The sequence below is a fragment of the Ischnura elegans genome, chromosome 6 (genome assembly GCF_921293095.1).
Source record: "Ischnura elegans chromosome 6, ioIscEleg1.1, whole genome shotgun sequence".
In the NCBI taxonomy this organism is placed as follows: Eukaryota; Metazoa; Arthropoda; class Insecta; order Odonata; family Coenagrionidae; genus Ischnura; species Ischnura elegans.
In genome coordinates this window covers 121,420,891-121,439,909 of record NC_060251.1, presented here as the reverse complement: position 1 = coordinate 121,439,909, position 19,019 = coordinate 121,420,891, and the positions used below count along the sequence as shown (strand labels likewise).

The following is a 19,019-nucleotide window of genomic DNA, read 5'->3' as shown; positions in this document are numbered from 1 at the left end:
GTAAAAAAGTGAGCGTTGAATGAGTGATAATCGGGGAACTGGTGTGTGGAGCAGTGAGTGGGTGCGTGTGGGGCGGGAGGGTACTCGGAAATTAAGAAAAGAAAGGAGTTCAGGACAGTCTGTGATTGAGTTTAGGATATTGTAGATAAATTTAAGGTCACTTTTGAGACATACAGAAGGAAGATTGTGAATGGAGAGAGAAGTTAGAATGGTGTTAGTGGGCATATTACGCATGTGAGGTACTCTATATTTTACTATATTTGAGAAAAAGTTAGTAAGAGATTTAAAGGCGGAGAGATTTGACGGAGCCGACATCGCCCAAATAGGAGAGCAATGGGCTATAACAGGGAGGACGATTGTCGAAAAGTAGCAACGAAGAGCTTGTGGTTCTTTGATTTCCGAGCTTTTAGCTTTATAGGTTATAATAGCTTTTTATTACTTTTTCATCAACTTTCACACTATCAATGTTACATACGTACACTTCCCTCCATGGTGTTGACTTCACGCATGCTGATGCTGAAAGGCCTACTTCCTCATCACAGGAGGCTGTTCTTTGTTCTATTTACGTCATCTTTATGAAGATCGGTGTTCAGTTCTAAGTGTATGGTCTTTATAAGCCCTGTGTGCGTGAGTGTGAGTGTTTGCTTTGTATTTTTGGGCTAGTGTTCAAAAGTGATAATGCGTGTGCTTCGTGGGATCGTCGATGGAAAGCTGAGAATCTCCCTCCGTTGGACCTTGGTGTGTGGTGGTAGGGACTCTTCTCCTCTCCTTGCATGATCTAGGATTGGTGACACTGGCATACATTTAAGGTTAGCCAGTGTTGCTCTCATCGTAGGGCCCTTAAGTTGAAATCACATGTGACTCACACGAGATGTGCCTGTTGAAGCATGTATTCCCTCGCATGTGTCAGCAGTTTAGTGTATGTATAGGGTTTTGTCACCTCTGTGAGTTTATACATGGTTCTCTGATACGCATTTTCCTTTTCACTCCACACCCATGTGATTTTGACTTTAGTGGGCGATAGAGAAGTCACACTTAGAGAAAACAGCATCCTTGATGAACAAATGGTTGTTAGGTAGGCAAATTCCTTGGTTTACCATGTTCTCATATCATGAATATATACCCCTGTTCAAGGATTCTCTTCTTCATTTAGTTGGCAGGTTGAATGAGCTATGATTCTATCCCTATGGAACTTGTGATAAGTGGCTGATGTGGCTTTGTCACCATGGGTTCCTTTGCTTCAGTGTCCAGCTAGGATTTTAGAGTCCTTTCACACCCGTTAGAACTGGCCATTAGGTAGTGCTCTGGGTCTCCTATTTTCCTGCTGGATCTGAGGCCTGGGTTCTTGTGATATTTTCACCTTTTGCAGGTGAAAATAGGATTCCATTTAATCCTCTTATTATTCCTGCTATTGTACTTAGATGGGTGTTTCCTAACACAAATCATCATTGTTTACTGCGCTACTAGAAATGGTTGACTTACCTTTTTATATGGTTTTTCTTTTATGTCATCTCACTTTTGAGAAATTCTGATAGTATTTTCTATTTTTCATGCAAATAATGGTATTTTGCTTTTCAGGACCTAATCCCCCATTTAATCATTTTAACTTGTTATTGTTTAAATTTGTCTTTCCATGTATGTATTCAAAACATTCTAATTTTTACATAAATATAATACTATTTGAAACCAACAGTACTGAAGTCATGGATAATACCTTTAGCAAAGGAAACATAATCATTACCAAATTCTTTTTCTGTGGTTAATTTATGTTGAATGAACTAACCTGAACTTTCTTAAATTAAAAGTTGACTATCATGAGAGTAGCTAAAATATGTTTAAAAAATATATTTCACATTCAAATATTGATTGTCTAATGAAAATTATCTGATTGTATCAGCTAATACTGTATTTTCAAAGTATTTACTTTCTTGTATTTATGTAATGAATTTTGTAAGTACTTGCTTCTAATACTGTTCTTTTTCTCTCTCATGCTGAAATATGGTGGAGTCATTCTGCCCTTTTCATCCTCCATGGTTTTTCGGCCTGTCCATGTGATAATAAGCCAAAACGGTAACCTGGAGGTTATCATTGGTGGAATTCCCGCTCATCGCATGACTGGATGTCATTTTCATTGTGTGATCAATGCTTTGTCTCTTCATTTCCAAGCAGTGGCATAGCCAGGTGGGGGTTGAAACTGGGGGGGTCTGGACCCCCCCAAAATGTAAAATTAAATTATTTTCCTTTACAAAAGAAAACGAAATATTGAAAAATCATGAAATTATAAAATATGTCTTTAACAAATAGTTTTTCTATAATCAAGTGTTAAAATTAGTTTAAAAACCATTACTTTGTACCTGGTTTTTCAAACCTTTTCCCCCATGGTTTTGGACCCCCGCCCCCTTAACCCCGAACAAAATTCCTCGCTACGCCACTGCTTCCAAGGGTGATATCCATTGTTGTTACAATTTTCTTGATGCATATTGTTGTAGATGAGAAGAGAAATATAAATTTAAAAAATAAGCTGAATTAGAATTTTCTATTTCTATATATTTTTTGAATCTTGCTTACATTTGTTTTTAATTTTCATGAATGTGTTTTTCAATCTATTCGTATTTATTTTCCTTCCAAGGTATATCGTTGGTATGTCCATTTGTTTTCTGTTAATGTTCTTGCTGTGCTGCCACTGAAGTTATTGCATTGTTTATTGGACTTGAGTGCTTATTTCACCCAAAATATTGTATGTCACTTCAAAAAAAATTAATCTTTATTTTATTAGTTATTTCTTTCCTTTATTGACTAATAGCTGGGAAATTTCATGGGAGAGGGAAATTATTGGTGAATGACCTTCCCCATCAGAAATGGGTCAAATACCTAAGGGTAGACCTCTGAACCGAAGTCTGCAATACTTGAGTAAAACTCCTGTACAACAGCATGTTATCAACATGAATAATCAACTGCATTAGTGTAAAGAATAGATGACTTAAACGTGTAATATATCTAAAAGACCACAAGCATAAGTAACGGAACTTACCCCTCTATTGAAGAATCTTTAAAATATTTGAAAACATTTTGATTAATACCAAGTACAGTAAAACCTCTTTACATCGTGATGGAGGGGACCAAAATTTGGGCAATTTGATGCATGGAGACTCACTATAGAGAGGTTTTAGTGATAGACACCATTTTTTATCCTTCGGAAATAAAAGGCACTACTGTCTTCTGAACCATTATATTTATGTGTTTAAACAAACATGCATGCAATAGGGAACATATTTTTATTATTTAATGATTACAGAAAGCAAGCTCTATCGCATGGTTTTTACCGTGATTCGAGAGAAAACAAAGTGATCTCTTTTAATTCAATTGTCACTTAAAATGATTGGGATATTTGGATACCTTTTGTCTTATTTACTGTTAGGTATGCTCTCATATGGAACAAAATGGCCATAACTAATGGTTATCGTGAAAATTACAGCATATTAAAGGTGTAAAAGAAAAAAAATAAGGGTGAAATATTTATTGCTGAAAATGTCATTCCATGTATGTAATTGCAGGTGCATTAATGGTCTCCTTTTGTCTCGGTACAATTTGCTGAGGTAGTTATGCTCTCTCGGGGGTCTCTCCTTGGTATGATAAGTGGCAGTTTTACGATATGAAGAGGTTCACTACAAAGAGGTTTGCCGATAAATTTACATGTAAATCTGATGGAACCGTAGGGGTGGTATGAAGTATGGAGGTTTATGATGTAAAGAGGTTCACTACATAGAGGTTTTACTGTACTAATTTTCAATTTACGAGATGGACAAATGTTAACCAGTATATCCACATCACAGGATGTGGTCATTAAATCCCACAATAGTATTTAGGGTGCTCTTAAAGAAAGTAGTCTTTCAGCATACATCTTGTGGTACTAACCGCGGAAGCCTCCGTAATAATTTACATCTTGTGGTGTTTCACTGTTGTGCCATTTGCAGTATGGTTTATTGAAATAACTTTCTGCGGACTAATTTCAGTCTCATGATATAAATATGAATGAGGCCATATCACATCCACTGGCTTGCTGTGTCACCATACTATTTGTTGCAGGAAGCAGTGGAGGTGCAGGGAGGGGGGTTTTGGGGAATAAATCCCCCCCCCTAGATCTCAGAGAAATTTTTAATTTCAATCCATTTACTTAATTGCATTAATATTACTTGACGAATAGTGTAAGGACTAATAAAATATCCCTCAGAAAGCCTTTACCCTTAGGCTGTGAGAACAGTGGAAACGAGACTCCAGGGTGGGCTTGCGGGGATACACTCCTGGGGCTATAAGCGCTAGCTTTTCTCCTCTGCGCCCAGAAGGGGAAGGACAGGAGGGAACAAGGAAGGAGGCGCCGCCGCGATGAGAGCCCGACGACGCCTCTTGGGAGGGGATAGGGAAGGAAGGGAGGGACGAGGAATCCCGCACCGTCTCAAGGCGAACGAAGAGGTCCTACGAACAGCGAAACCAAGCTTACGCAATTAATGTTCTAGCGATCTTGGAGGACCATTCTATGAGGAAGAATGACCCAGTGATCAAATCGTTAGATAGGCTGTGAGTACAGTCCGCATGGTGGGTGTGGGGAAAACGTTTTTCTACGTTTGACCAGATTTTCTTACCTCTGGCAGCCTTTCCTTCTGATTCTATTGCCATCATTTCTGCGGTGGCTTGAACTTGGCTAAGCCTAATGGCAGAGAGTACGAAGGCGTCTTTCGAGGACTGGGCACCCCTCACCACAGAGAGCGCTACCCAGATTATCTCTTCTCAGAGTTCCCTGCTCTCGGCGGCGCATTCACTGTGAAAACAATTCCAATGAATCCTTGCGTTTCGTAGGAATTTATCTCCTGATTGTCCATTAGCTGGGGAAACTTATTTGAAAGCATTGGTCTCTCTTCTCTGTCTCCACGGAGATCCATGGAGAAAAAATTAGTATGCTGCGATTTGCTGACTACATTGCAGTCATAGCCGAGACAGAGAAGGATTTGAAGAAGACGTTGACAAACATGGAAAGGACAATGGCCAGATATCAACTGAAAATCAACAAAAAGAAGACTAAAATATTAGTTTGCAGCATTAGAGAGCAGGCTAAAACAAACAACAACCTAGGACAGCATAAGCTTGAAGAGGTGAACGAGTTCTCTTACCTGGGAAGCCGAATTACCAGCGATGGACGGAGCAAGAAAGAAATACACAGTAGAATAGCGCAGGCGAAAAGGGCTTTCTACAAAAAGAAGAATCTTCTTACAGCTGAAAATACCAGCATAGAAGTAAGGAAACAACTCATCAGATGCTACATATGGAGTATGTTTCTCTATGGAAGCGAGGCTTGGACGTTGACAGTGGCAGAGAAGTCAAGAGTGGAAGCATTCGAAATGTGTCGCTACCAAAGAATGATGAAGATAAAATGGATTAACCAAGTGAGTAACGAGGAAGTGCTAAGGAGAGTGGGAAAAAAAGAGAAGCCTCCTAAAAACATTAAGCAGAAGAAGGGACAACTTAGTTGGCCACATTTTGAGGCACGATGGTCTGATGAAGACAATCGTTGAAGTACAGGTGGAAAGGAAGAAGGGCAAGGGACGGCCCCGAATGAGATATATATTACAAAGGGTTATAAAGGATGTAAAAGAGAAGAAATATGTAGCTATGAAAAGATTAGCGGATAGGAGAGAGAAATGGAGAGCTGCGTCAAACCAATCTTAGGATTGTTGACTAATGATGATGATGGTCTCTCTTATACTTTTGGTGGTGGGTCTTCCGTCCCTGCGTAATTACCAAGGACATGTTATATTCTTGGTCTGTCTTCAGGGGGGATAGAGTGGGCAGTCCCGGATTATGAGGGTCCACCACCTGCTAGACACGCCCCCAGGGTTGACGGAAAAATATTTTTGCTGTTCATGTCCCGTACACAGTGGCAGCCAAATTTTAACGCTCCCGCACCTAAAGGGTTATAACTCACTGTTTATCCTAAAATTTTTCTGGGGAGGGCCCCCTTACATCCCGCTTACCCTGGTGTGTATTTTATACCACCCACCGGGATAGGGGGGTTTTTAGGTGCACTTAAAACTCCCCCTAGCCTTAATTCCTAGTTGCTCCCCTGGCTGGAGGCATCACTCCTGGTGTTATCAACTTTGAAATGGTTTTGCTATTTTGAATACTGAGGGGATAAGAAAGCATATTTTGTATCGCCCATCTGCATTTTCCTTTGATAGTGAAGTTAATGCAAGGGCAGTTATTAGTTCTTTTATTTTTTGTTGAGGAGGCAGTCAATTATTATTGTGTCGCATTGGATTGCTATTGCTTTGATTGCGTTTAGTTCTTCGAGGAAACTTCCTTTACGTTCATATAACCTTTGGGTTGCTAGCTGAGGAAGATGCTTGACTAGCTCTTACAGAGTGCCACTAACCTTGATCATTGCCTTCAGCATGGCGTAGCGCTGGAAGACATTTCGAACAGATTTGCTGTCGGTGTACTTTCCCTGGAGGATGATGAGGGCCTGCTTTGCCGTGTCGTAGGACTCTTCCAGGCGAATGCGTACAGCCCTCAGCCTCTCGTTCGTCTCAATCACCTCTTCCTTCGTGAGCCCACCTAAAAGGAATAATTCTCCCATCAGCTCATCATACACACAGTGAGTGGACATTCCTGGTTAATTTTTAGTCATGATATTTGTCATGGGCAGAGTTTTGGGGGAGTCAGGGGGAGCCTGATCCCCCAGACTTAACACGTTGCATAGCGGGGTATTTAAATTCCTAGGGATTGCCGATTCTGGGTGGAGGTGTTGAGATTGGAAATATGCCTTTGGTTTAAACATGATTAAAAAGTTAATGTTTATAATATAACTTTACCCAATCAAACGTTATGATGCATCAATTCATTATGAATAACGAACAACAACTGAAAACGTAGTAACGAATACGTATTGTACGCTTTAAAATTGTTTAGGCTGACGTGTTTAAATGGCGAGAATCTTCGTCATCCGTCCGGAACGTTCGGGAAAAAAATGACGAGAATTCTCGCCATCCGTACGCAACGTGTTAAATGGTAATTTGTCCAAAAAAAAGTACAATACCAGTAAATTCAAGTACAATGAAAACAAAAACATCAAAATTTTGTATAAATTTTAGTCTTACAATTAAATACTTAAAATGCTAAATTCAGTGGCTACATTAAAGAAATTTTCCAGGGACACTTGGGGGTGATAGAGTAAACCCATCCCCTGTTTCCCTGGGGGGTGTTCCATAGCCCCGGCAGGAAGGCTGACCTCCTTCAGACGTAAAACTCTTTAACCTCGCCCATGATATTTGTAACCTTTACCCAAAAAGTTAATCCAGTTTGAACAAAAATTGTTTGCTTCCAGGTGTAATTTTGTGTAAATGTTGAGCATTCATATTGTTCAATAATCAGGCTTGTAAAATAATGAAACTTTTTGAGTGACCTCGACCCTTTTTATGTAAGCCGACTGATGCATTGGCCCGAGAAGTATGTGCTGCCACGGGCCGATCCATCAGCCGGCTGTTTTTAATGAAATTTGAAAAAGAAATAGTTTCTCAAGTTTCCCAAAACTATGCTATTTCCTCTGAAATTTTATTTTGCAGTATGCATTTCACCACACTGTGGCATTGTTATGTATGCTATCACAATGCAGGCAGAAGTAGGTGTACATATTGTGACATACCGACCATATGTCACGTATTTTCTTTCTCTGTGTAATGACCCGAGTAGGGGATGATCACATATTTGTGGATGAGCGTGCGTATGTCTGAGTGTGTGCGTGGATAGTTTGTCATGCCCCGGGCATGAGGTACAAGTGACTCACAAGTGTTTAGTGTTTGGTCAGCACGGACTGGTGGTTGCCCCACTCAACAGTGAGGCCCAAGTGTAACCCCTCTTGTCCCAAAAAAAACCCATCCCCTGTGTATCATCCCCCTCCACATCACTATAAATCCGCGGACGGAGAGAGCCTCGAGGCAAGAAATGCTAGTTTGGTCGACGGGGCGAGAAACGCTATCCTGATCGACAGAGAACGGGATTGGTGACGTGCCAGATTGGTCGTCATTTTTCTGGTGGTAACCAGAGAGTGCTGTTTAGCGGGACGAGATTGTCTACGGAGGTAGCCAGCAGCGGAAAGCAAGATTGCAGACGAGCGACAGACAGGACCAACGCCCAGAGGTCGGGAGAAAGACAGCCCTCGATCCCACGGACATTTGGGGTCCAACGTGTCGCATCATCGACGGCTCCTACTGCTCAAGGCTCCGACAAAACCGTAAGAACGTCGCAGTTAGCGACCCGTCCCCGTGCTCGTTCGCCCAGGCCCGATTTAATCCCCAAACTGTGTAGCCAAAATATTTGGGTTCTTTCTCTCTATCCCGGTGCGCCGTATCTAATCATCAAACTGTTGACTCCTTGTCAGAAATCTGATTCAGTTTTACCACGAAAGCAGCCTAAAAACTTAATTTGGGCAAATTGTAAACTCGGCCCACGAATTCTACAAATCACAAATTGTTTCTTTTTGTATTCTTTTGGAGGGGGGGCAATTGAATCGTATCATCTTGTGCATTTTTCGTTCACCTCATTTTCATCAGGGTATTTAAGTTCGATAAATGTGTGTGTATGCTATGTCTGAAGTGGAAAATATATTTTTTTGTGTCTCAAAGTACTCAATAATTGTTCGATCATTCCGTACTCGGGACCATTAATGCCCTCCCAACCAAATAAAATATGTGGCGTTTTCATGTTCCGTCATAATATATTGGTTGGGGTCTGGGATAATAAAGGAGGGCAGGGCGATGATCGATACTGTTATAGATGCATTTCTGCAAAATTGAGGGTGGCACAGTGAAGTGGAACTCAATATTTGAGTTTAAAATAAAATTTCAATGGAAGTTATGAAGTTTTGATTGTTCGAACATAAAGACTGATAATTTCCAGGGAGGATACTAGGAATTTGACTAAGATTATTTTGTATGGTGTTAGGCATGATGCGGCGGAAGTTCTTAATATAAGTAAAATTGGAAATTGCAATGCATATTTCCACTGAGTTTTATTTTGACACTGCGCGTTTCATTGCTACAAGCAACATTATCAAGTGTAACACAAGAGTTCTTCCTTATATGGGCCTTGGTGCTTGAAGGGGAGGATGGGGTTTGGGTGTCGAGAAGTGGGGATATTGAGGGTTGTGGGAGAAAGAATCTTTTATAGGGCTTCGGAAGAGGAGCAGGGAGGACAGTGGAAATATTGGAATGTCCAAATTTACTCAAAACTAAGATTGGTTCTATTGATATTACCATTGTGCATATAATGATCCTGAGATTGGCACCCTGCAGCCCTTTCCTGTTACATTTCTTGTTCCCTTAGTTCCCTGATTTCCTTCTTCCTTGTGATCTTCTCTATCTGTCCTAAGTACCCATGTACTTTTGGACTTCCTTGGAATACTTTTCTTCATTCAATACCTCCCTCCACCATATTTTTCACGTAACCACTTTGTATCATGACATGACCTCTCCACCTAGTGCTGGCCTATGGCGCTGCATACATAGTGTCCTCTCTTCTCCAATGCTTTGCTGCGCCTCCTTTTCCCTCTCTGCATCCGTCCATTTGATCTTCTGCATCCACTGCAAGCGCCACGTCTCAAAAGTTTCTATTCGTTTCTGATCAGATTTTTATTAATTTTGAATACTGTAGTCAGCTGATAATGAGATGAAGGCTTCACTAATTTTTGAAAAATTTGGCATAATTTGTTATTCTAGAAATTAAGATTGATATTTCTGAATTACTTGATGTAGTATTTTTTTTACTCTAAAGATAGTCCACAAATTTAACTTGCTGTAATCCACAGGAGACATTCAGCAATGTAAGGAACCTATCTGCGATATGCTGAATTTTCATGGGAATTAGCAAAAAAAACTTTTATGTACTCATCACCAGTCTGAGGTGCTGTGTTTGGAAAAAACATCTTATACTTACATCACATTAAAAGGGGTATAAATGGTTATCCAATTACATCTTGGACCATACAGTCATGTGAAGACTGATCATGTTCATCAGGTATACCATAATTTCTTTTTAATGCATTCCATTCTTTGACGTAGGTACGCATTTTCACTCAGCTTACTAGCAGTCACTCTGTAACCCTTTGTTGTAGCTAGATTGCAGCTATTCTATCCTGAGTAGAAAAATTTGCTAAGGAGTGTAGAGGTGTTTTCTGGCGATAGGAGCAGAGCAGGTGTAAAGGAGCCTTGCAATGGAGCCTGCATAGGGCCTCCAAAGGGCATGTGTAGGGGGAGGGACCCAGGGGGAGGGACCCAGGGGGAGGGACCCAGCCATTAAGGGGACAGGATTATTGGAATTATGGATGATTTAATGGTGACTTTATTTCATCAACCAAAATCTACAAAACAAATATCACATGGAGTTTACTAGTAATTCTCCATTTATTTGACATCAAACATCAAGAAAATTGGTTTATATATACCTACTCACATCAGGTAAAAATCTCTTAGGAATCATTATTTCTCACCAATATAAACCAATTACCTTCTCGTATTCCCGTGTATCAGAGCACATATTCAGTGTAAGTACATAATTTATGAAACAAGATGTTCAATTATGTCTTGGAGCAAATTAAAATTTAATGCGCATTGAATGTGAAAATATAAGGTTTCAGAACTATCATAAAAAATATGAGTCACGATATTTTTATTTTCAAACAAAGACAAAATCACCAAATGACGAGCTGAGTCTGTCCCACTTTTTAAAATAGTTCAATGGCATAATGGAAACTAGGGATCGACGGATCCAGGATTTTTATCAGATCCGGATTCAGATCAGATCCTTCGTTTTCGGAGCCGTATCTTTCGGATCGGATATTTTCGGATCCAAATGCATTTTCAAATTTCTGACGCTGAGATTCCCCCAATGATTGTTCAATCTCTTGGGATGAGTCGCACTATGTGCCAGTTGTATTTTGCCTTTTTATTTTCCACGGCTGAAATTCTCCTACGTAAACTCTGTGAGAGATTTCAAGCAAAACGGTTCATGAGTAGGACAAGAATCGCATGCGATGGCACATTCCAAGATAGAATCAGAACTCTTTCCACCCTTATGGGGAATTGCACTCACTGGCACTATTATTTAAAATTTCGGATCCAGATCCAATGTCTTCTGCGACTTTGGATCCGATGTATCCGATGAAGGGCAATATCCGCTGCTATTTGCATCCGAGGTATCCGATCCGACCATCCCTAATGGAAACTATTAAAATTTTTGAAAATGACTCAACCTATCATGCTGTATATCTTCTTCAAGGAAAAACTATGTTTGAAATAACACAGTAAACTATCAGGTTTGTTTTGGGAAACTTTACAAAATGGTATCCAGAACTTGAGATAAAGCCACCCCTGTTGCAGTTGAAATATATTTTCAAGTGATTTAAAAACTTGCTATGCACATAGAATGTGAGGTGTTTCATTGTTACTGACCGTGTATATGAGCTTGAAACGTGTGCAGAAAAAATCCACGTAAAAAATTCATTCTCTAGTTTTCTTTTTTAAAATTATAACTTCAGAATCCAGAAGGAACAATTTGCCAGTTCCGCTATACATATAGGGGACTTAGTGCAGAATTAAATTCAATGATCAGTGCAGTGACCAGTCGGAAGTCCCATTAAGGAGATCTGGAAGAAATATGTATACTATTTCCAAAATATTTGAACGACTCTTTTGTGACTTAACAGTAAATTAGCATTATCCTACTGAGTATATGGGTAATTCATGTCATGTTTGCATGTTCCTTTTGTTATCTTTTTTCAATGAAAAGATGGTTACTCTCATAGTCCCTGCCTTTCGTCAGCATTATCAGTATTGTCTTTTGTTTTTCTTTGTCAATCATGAAAGATAATTGAAATTTTTGTCCTTTAATAAGATAATGATTAAAAAAAATATTTTCCTTTTTTCCACATTTTCATAAAGTCACCATCTTGCGTGTTTGTTTTTTCTTGTGAGCACATCTTACTAGCAATCCCATCTAACCCACTTCCTAAGAGCTGTCTGGTAAAATTTTTTAGTACAGATCAGAACCAGATGAAAATGCATTCTTATGTTATTTTAAGCTCTTCAGTGGTTGCATGAGCCAGCGGCACAGCTAGGAATTAAGGCTGGGGGGTGGGTGGGTGCAACTAATACCGGGGTGTGTGGGGGTATGGAATACCCACCAGGATAAGCGGTAGTGCGAGATTAATAAATTGCTGAATTTTAAGATAAATGGTTCAAAATGGTGAGTTTTACAGGTTTCTGAGGGATATCTTATTCATCCTTACACTATTCTATTAGTAATATCAATCCAATTAAGTAAAATGGATTAAACTAAAAAATTTCTCTGAGCTCTTGGGGGGGGGGGGTTTATCCCCCAAATCTCCTTGCTGTGCCGCTGGTATGAGCCACCATTTTTGACAATTAGCAGTTTTATAATTCCCTTAGATCATGAGATCTTAATATTGTTTTTCAATCACACATTATCCTTTTTCTCTCGTCTCTGTTGTATATGTCTTTCCTATAATGAACTCTGGGTTGTAGCATGCTCCACCAAGCTCAACCAAGGATTGTGATGTGAGTGGCATTGGCAACTTGTTTCTGCAGGCAGTTGCATTCTGTCTGCAGTTGCTGAGGGTTCCAACAGAGGCCACCAGGTGGTGTGCGGAAACAAAAAGTGGTTTCCTAGTTAAAAGACTGCACACCATTATTAGGCCACACCATTTTCATATTGTGTATCTCACAGTAAAGGATCATCAAACATTGTAATATTGATATTATAGTGCTCTTATCGGAATGCACACAACCCACAAATACTCAGCGATTGTTAAGTTAATATGTTTATAATAATAAAGTTAATTCTCAACAAAATTTACACATGCGTTCCAATGACTCATTTGATTTGTTTAGCATTGTGTAGTGCTATTGCTAAATAAAGAAAGTTATTTCCTTTGCCAAAGTTATTCAAATATCCATTAAAAAACAACTTCTGTATGAGCTCTTTACAGAGACCCCTATATGCAAAAAAATGGATGCATTTTGGTCTCTTATGAGTGTATTTACAGTAGTTCACTTATGAGCTGTATGAGGTGGGACTGTTGTCTATGGAAAGAATGAAAGGCATAAGACAGCAGCCACTATAGCTGTAGCACAAAGAAACATATTGAAATGCATGTGGTAGATATCCTTTCAGCCAGAATACAGCTTGAGTTTGGTCCAGTGAAGAAAACAATCGTTAACTCAAGGAGGTAGCCAGAAATTTACTATCCAATATGTAAGCTGTGTAAAGCTAGTGATTCAAATATGTACACTATAATAAATGGGAATCAAGTTAGAAGGCAGGTGAGCTTATGCTGGAGTTAGCCCCAGGGGTTTGAATTTCACTCATTCAGAGTAGAGGGGTGTACTCCTTTCCCAGAACCACCTTGTATGTACTTTGATAGATATTTGGGTTATCAAAAGGTTTCCCCTGGGATTTGTACTCTGGTTCAATTGATAAGCCACCCAACGAGCAATCCTTTGGGCTACCACTCTCCCAGGTTGAAAGGATTGGCGGATTTATGGTTGGGATGGGGAATCACAGTGTGCAGAAAAATTAATAGGGAGAAATACGTTTGTGCCTAGTAAATTTCCTCCTTTAACAGAGGAAATTATAGACTTCAATTCAGGATAAATTAACTGGTTCACAGCCATCGTGATCCATTGACAGGTAAATAATAAAAAATCTAATTAAGATGATACCCCCTCATTTCATTTTCCAGTTAATTCATCAGTTTTTTCAACTTTTTCTTAAATTAACTGATTACTGGTGGAAATCATTTTGTAATTAAGCTGTAAGGCGATTGCAGGTGGTTGGAGAGGCAAGAAGTCCAAATCTCCCTGAAATTAAAGTAACTGAGTCTACCTTCGAATAACATTTCAAGTCAATGAAAAAGAGGTGGTACTCTTTCCACAAATTATTGAGTAACATAGTATGCATTTTGACTGTTTGGCCATTTATTTAAACGGCCTAAATTACCTAAGGATTGACCAATATCATCATATTTCTTTGTCTATGACTGTGTATCTGATGAGTATACTTTTGAGTGGAGTTTATAAACTGGGTTATCTTGCAACTAACTGGAGGTAAACCCACCATCCTCAACCTGCATGCAGGGATACATTCCATGGCTTTAAAGCTACTCGGATGACCCTAAGGATTTTAAAATTTGCTATGCGTATAGGCTGCTATTTCTCCAAAATAAATTTCTAGCATTTGCTAAAATTCTTAGATAATAGCTCTAATGGGATGGTGCCCTTAATATCTATTTTTTGCCGTTTTGGTTGAATTTCAGTCAAGTACCTAATTGCTGCATTTGTTGAAATTTGGATTGAAAAAGGGGACCCATACTCACTTGATGTTCCTTCATCCTTCACATCTTGGACAATGCGTCGAACACTCTGGGTGAATTTTCCAACAAGGTTACTCCCTGTAATGAAACAAATGAACAAGGATGAGTTACAGTTCATTTTCAAGGTTAAACGTAGGAAAGGTGAAATTCAGGAAACATGGGTAAAAATTTGTATTTTTAGACCAGCGTTTTCCAACCTTTTTCCTCCTGTACCTACCCCTCTGTATGTGTACAACTTAATACTGTACCCCCAAAAATGTAATGTGTAGATTTTATGACATAATTTCACTACGGGTAGGTGACACTTTTAGCTATGAATAATTTTATGAATAATTTCAACAGATTCAGGCTTCAATTGGTGGACATATTTAAATAAATAAAAGATCGTAATACTTTTCCACAGATTTTTTTTATTCTGTGGAAAAGTGCTACGATCTTTCATTTATTTAAATAATTCTATGAATGGAAACTTTCTTATAAACACCCCATGCATAAAATGTACATATATTTCCTGATGCATAGTTCCTGGCGTCCACCATTTCCGATTACATATTTTTGCCGTACCCCCGACTGGTTCGTCGAAGCGCGCACGAGGCTATAGAATTTGCTTGGGTGGTATGCGGGTTGCCTACGCTATTAATTTGCTGCCGAATCGCACGTGCACTTCATTAAATAAGCTATTTATTTCGTTTGCATAATGCTGCAAGTTAAATTAAGCTCTTGTTATTGCTAAAATGGCAGTAGTCGTTACGGCTTCACCTCGATAGGAATTTGATCCTCATGAATTACACTGCAGAGCTGCTTGGTGGCATTCGTTAATAGGTATACGTACTGTCTGTCTATTGCAATTGCGCCGCAAAGCGATTCGCATCTGTCTCTGCGGTGATTCCCCTGGCAATCAGTCTGATTCCCCAGATACGCTGTCACTCGGGGAATACCCGCCTCCGTATGTGACTCTGAACTTTGGTGCGATCAAGGGCGAATTGGGGAAGGCAGTGGATATAACAAAGCGTGTGTGTCGCGGGTATCTTCGCGGCTTGAATTATCAGCTCCTCTCCTCTGCCGCAACCACCTAACTCAAGATGCCCTCGACACAGTGGCGTCTGTAAATCCTCATTTTTTTTGGGGGGGGGGGGGGGAGGGAGGAGCGCGACCCCTCTGGGCCTACACCCCCTCTACGTTCGCCCCAGAAGGTTACTTTCATTACGATTTGTCATCAAAGTATTCTACCGATTAAGGCAGGTTTAAAAGGAGCATCAAACCACTGCCCGTCTAACCTCCCAATTAGAAATTTCCTTCTCAATTCACAATAAGACCTTCTCCATTTCATTCTATTTAAAGAAATCTTATTCTCTTCCATCCCCTCCCTCGCTTTCCTAACATTCTTACCATCAACACTATTTTAACATTCTCTTCCCACGCAGTACTCGATCCATTGAATGTGTTCAACTTATTCATAATATCATATATTAATCTCTATAGTATCAGGCTCAACTTTGTGGAAGTTGATTTCAATAATTAAAACGAACAAACTTTGTATTTATCCACCATTTATTTTCGTGGTAAGACTAGTTTCGACGCAACGTCCTCAGGTAACTGAGGATGACGCCGCTTGGATTAATACAAAGTTTGTTCGTTTCAATTATATCATATATTATTATTATTGTTATTATTATTATTAAAGTAATCTACCGATGAAGGTAGGTTTTCCTGGAGTATTTAAGATTTAAATCTGGCAATCTACCCTCCCTTCATGGACTTCCCTCCTAAATTGGCATTTAGGCTTTTGATCTATCTACAAATCCGATTCTCTTCCTTCCTCTCCCTCGAGTACCCTTATCTTATACCCTCTAACATCGTTTTCGAAATCCCCTCCCCGCTCAGCACTCGCTACATCCAAACCTTCTGTCTCCTCCGCATCTAATCTAGAAACTGCCTCTCCTCACCCACCATGTCCAGCACTTTGTCATTCCACCTCCTCTCCGTCCACTTCTCGTTCTCCATTCTCCTCCAGGCCCGCGTCTCCAGAACGCTTCTAGTCTCTTCTGTTTCTCCTTCCTAAGAGTCTTCATATTTCCGCTCCATAAACCGCTGAACTCAAGATCGGAATCCTCTCTAGCCTTTTCTTTGAACTCTGACATATAGATCCTCTCACCGGCTATTTCCTGTCCTCGATAGCCTCCTCTGTTTACGCAATTCTCTTCCTAATGCCCTTACTGCCGTAACCGTTTTCTTCCTATAAGTTGCCCAAATAATTGAACTGTACTCACATTTGCACCTCAAAATAGGGGTTTGTCCCTGATGCAGAGCGTAACCTTGTGACGTGATATTTCTTGAATTTTAGCCGTGTGTATATTATTTTGTGAGTTGAAAATTTATTTAAAACTCTAATTTACTTTTTTAAATTTCCGGAGCAGCCATTCTTCCGTAGTTGCATACTACTAATGAGTTTACGATTAGCCTACGATTTATGTGCCTACTGGCCCTTGTTCACTTCTAAACTTAAGCCGCTGGTGAATCGCAGCTTGAAATGGAATGACCGATTCGATGGGGGTCTTGGCTTGACTTAAATTCATTATATACATAAATTAGACTGAAACCCATAAGCCCTATGCCCAGTGCTGTAGTTGCGAAAAAATTTTAGGCGGTACTCACCAAAATCTGCCAACAGCTGGACACGTATATATAAGGATATCTGGGCGCGATTGAAATGTCAAACTCCAACTCTTATATTAGTTCAAAGTTGTGCCACGAGATAACTCTGAACAAGTAAATTATCATTTCCGATTTTTCTTAGTGAAATACATTGGGCAATTTACATTGGGGCTCTTTTTTACAGATTTAAAAAAGGTAGTTTAATGGTACGCTTATAACGAGCTTGGATTCAAGGGGGTACGCCGTTCCAGCCCGTACCGACCCAACTACAGCACTGCCTATGCCACAGGTGGGACCGCGCCCCGCCCGAAATTTTTTTTGTATTCTAGAAAAATATGTTTTTCCAAAGCAAGTTTCTATTTCATCAGTTCCGTATGCAGAGGTGGTTTTGGTTTTGCAAGCACTGTGTTTCGTGTCTATTGATTAAAATACGATAGGAGATACTATAACTCTAATGCCGATTCGATGACGGTTATTGGATACCTTCCAGGTAACACGGTGAACCCCAGGCGTCCAGATGTTGCCATGCATTTCCTACTTTTCTGTGTTGATATTTGGGTGTCATGCCGGCTTTTTCCATACATACTGCCGAATGATCTGGCTCTTTGACCTTTGATAGGATGTTGTTCTGACCATATGAAATGGTATTGGGTTTCACGGTTCTATTCTTAATCCGTATTTATTTTGGAAGATGGGTTGAAAGAATTTGTAATAGTATTTATTGTCTGTTAGAGGTAAGAATGATTGGTGAGAAGGTATGGGGGAGGAAGAGAATGGGGTTTATAGATGTAGAACGAAAGGTAGCTGGCCATATTGTGAAATGGAGAGGGAAGTCCATGTTGAGAGGTCGAGGTAATCTGCACAATGCTCCATGTAAACCTATCTTAACTGTAAGAATACTTTCAATACATAATGACGCGAAGGTCTAGTATATTACGGATTTAACCTTGATGGCGCACATTAATTCTGCAATTGATAACTCAAGTTCGCATGCATTTGCTGCAACCTCCAAAGCTATGGATGGCTTGTAGAATTATGACTGAGGTGATAAGTATTTTAATATCAGTTCGCTATTATTTGTATGCGTTTGGGCAGTCAAGCTATTTGGGCAGCTCACTAGAGAGACAGCAGTAAAGATATCAGGAAGAGGATTGCGTCACTTAGGAGACTTTCATGTATAGGAAAATGCTGATGAGGAGATGCTCATGAAAGAATGTTGGGAAACACCTTGCGAAGAGTCTAATCTGGATTGCAGTGCTTCACGGAGCGGTTAAACATGGAAACTTAGGAAGGAGGACGAGAAAGTGGAGAAAAACATTTGCACTTGGAGTACTTGTGTATTTCTTGCACTATATAGCTATTAGTTTTTGCCTTGGTGGTATAAAAATTTTTTCACGTGTATTCACGATTCTTTTTTGGCGAAGACTATTGAAAATTTTGTTTTTTAAAGTATGATAAAACCATTTCATAAATCCCACAAGGATGAAAATGGTGCAAAAATAAGTATGACCATCGCCGCAGATAACGGTGTACCGATAAGTTCGCTATTCTAGTGGTAATCTGTCGCTGTGTCCTGCCCCGAGTACTCGGGGTGGCCATAGCCGTCGAGAAGCAGTGCATCATGGGAACAGAACAAGCGGCTTAAGTAGACGAACCCATTTTAATTATTCTCCCGTCTAAATGGCCATTTTACTCGAGTCGTGATGAAAAATAATAAGCAATAATCGTTATATCTGATTTGGTTGGGCTTTCGTTTGTGTTCCAATGTTTTGCGTCGCCATGGCGATAGCGACCCGGAAGTGTGTGGGAATGCAAATTGTTAGCCATTACTCGCGAGTGATCTCGGATGAAGGTGGACGTCCAATGCGGTCACGTTTATCGCAAACAAATGAGAAACTCCCTCCTTATCCTTTGTGGTGTGCTCAAGATA

The 19,019-nt window shown here is 39.8% G+C and overlaps 1 protein-coding gene across 1 annotated transcript in view; it reads right to left on the bottom strand.

The window, feature by feature from the left end:
- The window catches only part of LOC124161611, a 439,803-nt gene that overhangs the window by 40,634 nt on the left and 380,150 nt on the right, over nucleotides 1–19,019 (bottom strand). Inside the window, exons 4-5 of the mRNA XM_046538001.1 lie at nucleotides 14,438–14,512; nucleotides 6,425–6,606 (exon numbers count right to left, since the gene is read on the bottom strand). Of these exons, the coding sequence (XP_046393957.1) occupies nucleotides 6,425–6,606; nucleotides 14,438–14,512 (257 nt within the window). The remainder of the gene's footprint in view (nucleotides 1–6,424; nucleotides 6,607–14,437; nucleotides 14,513–19,019) is intronic.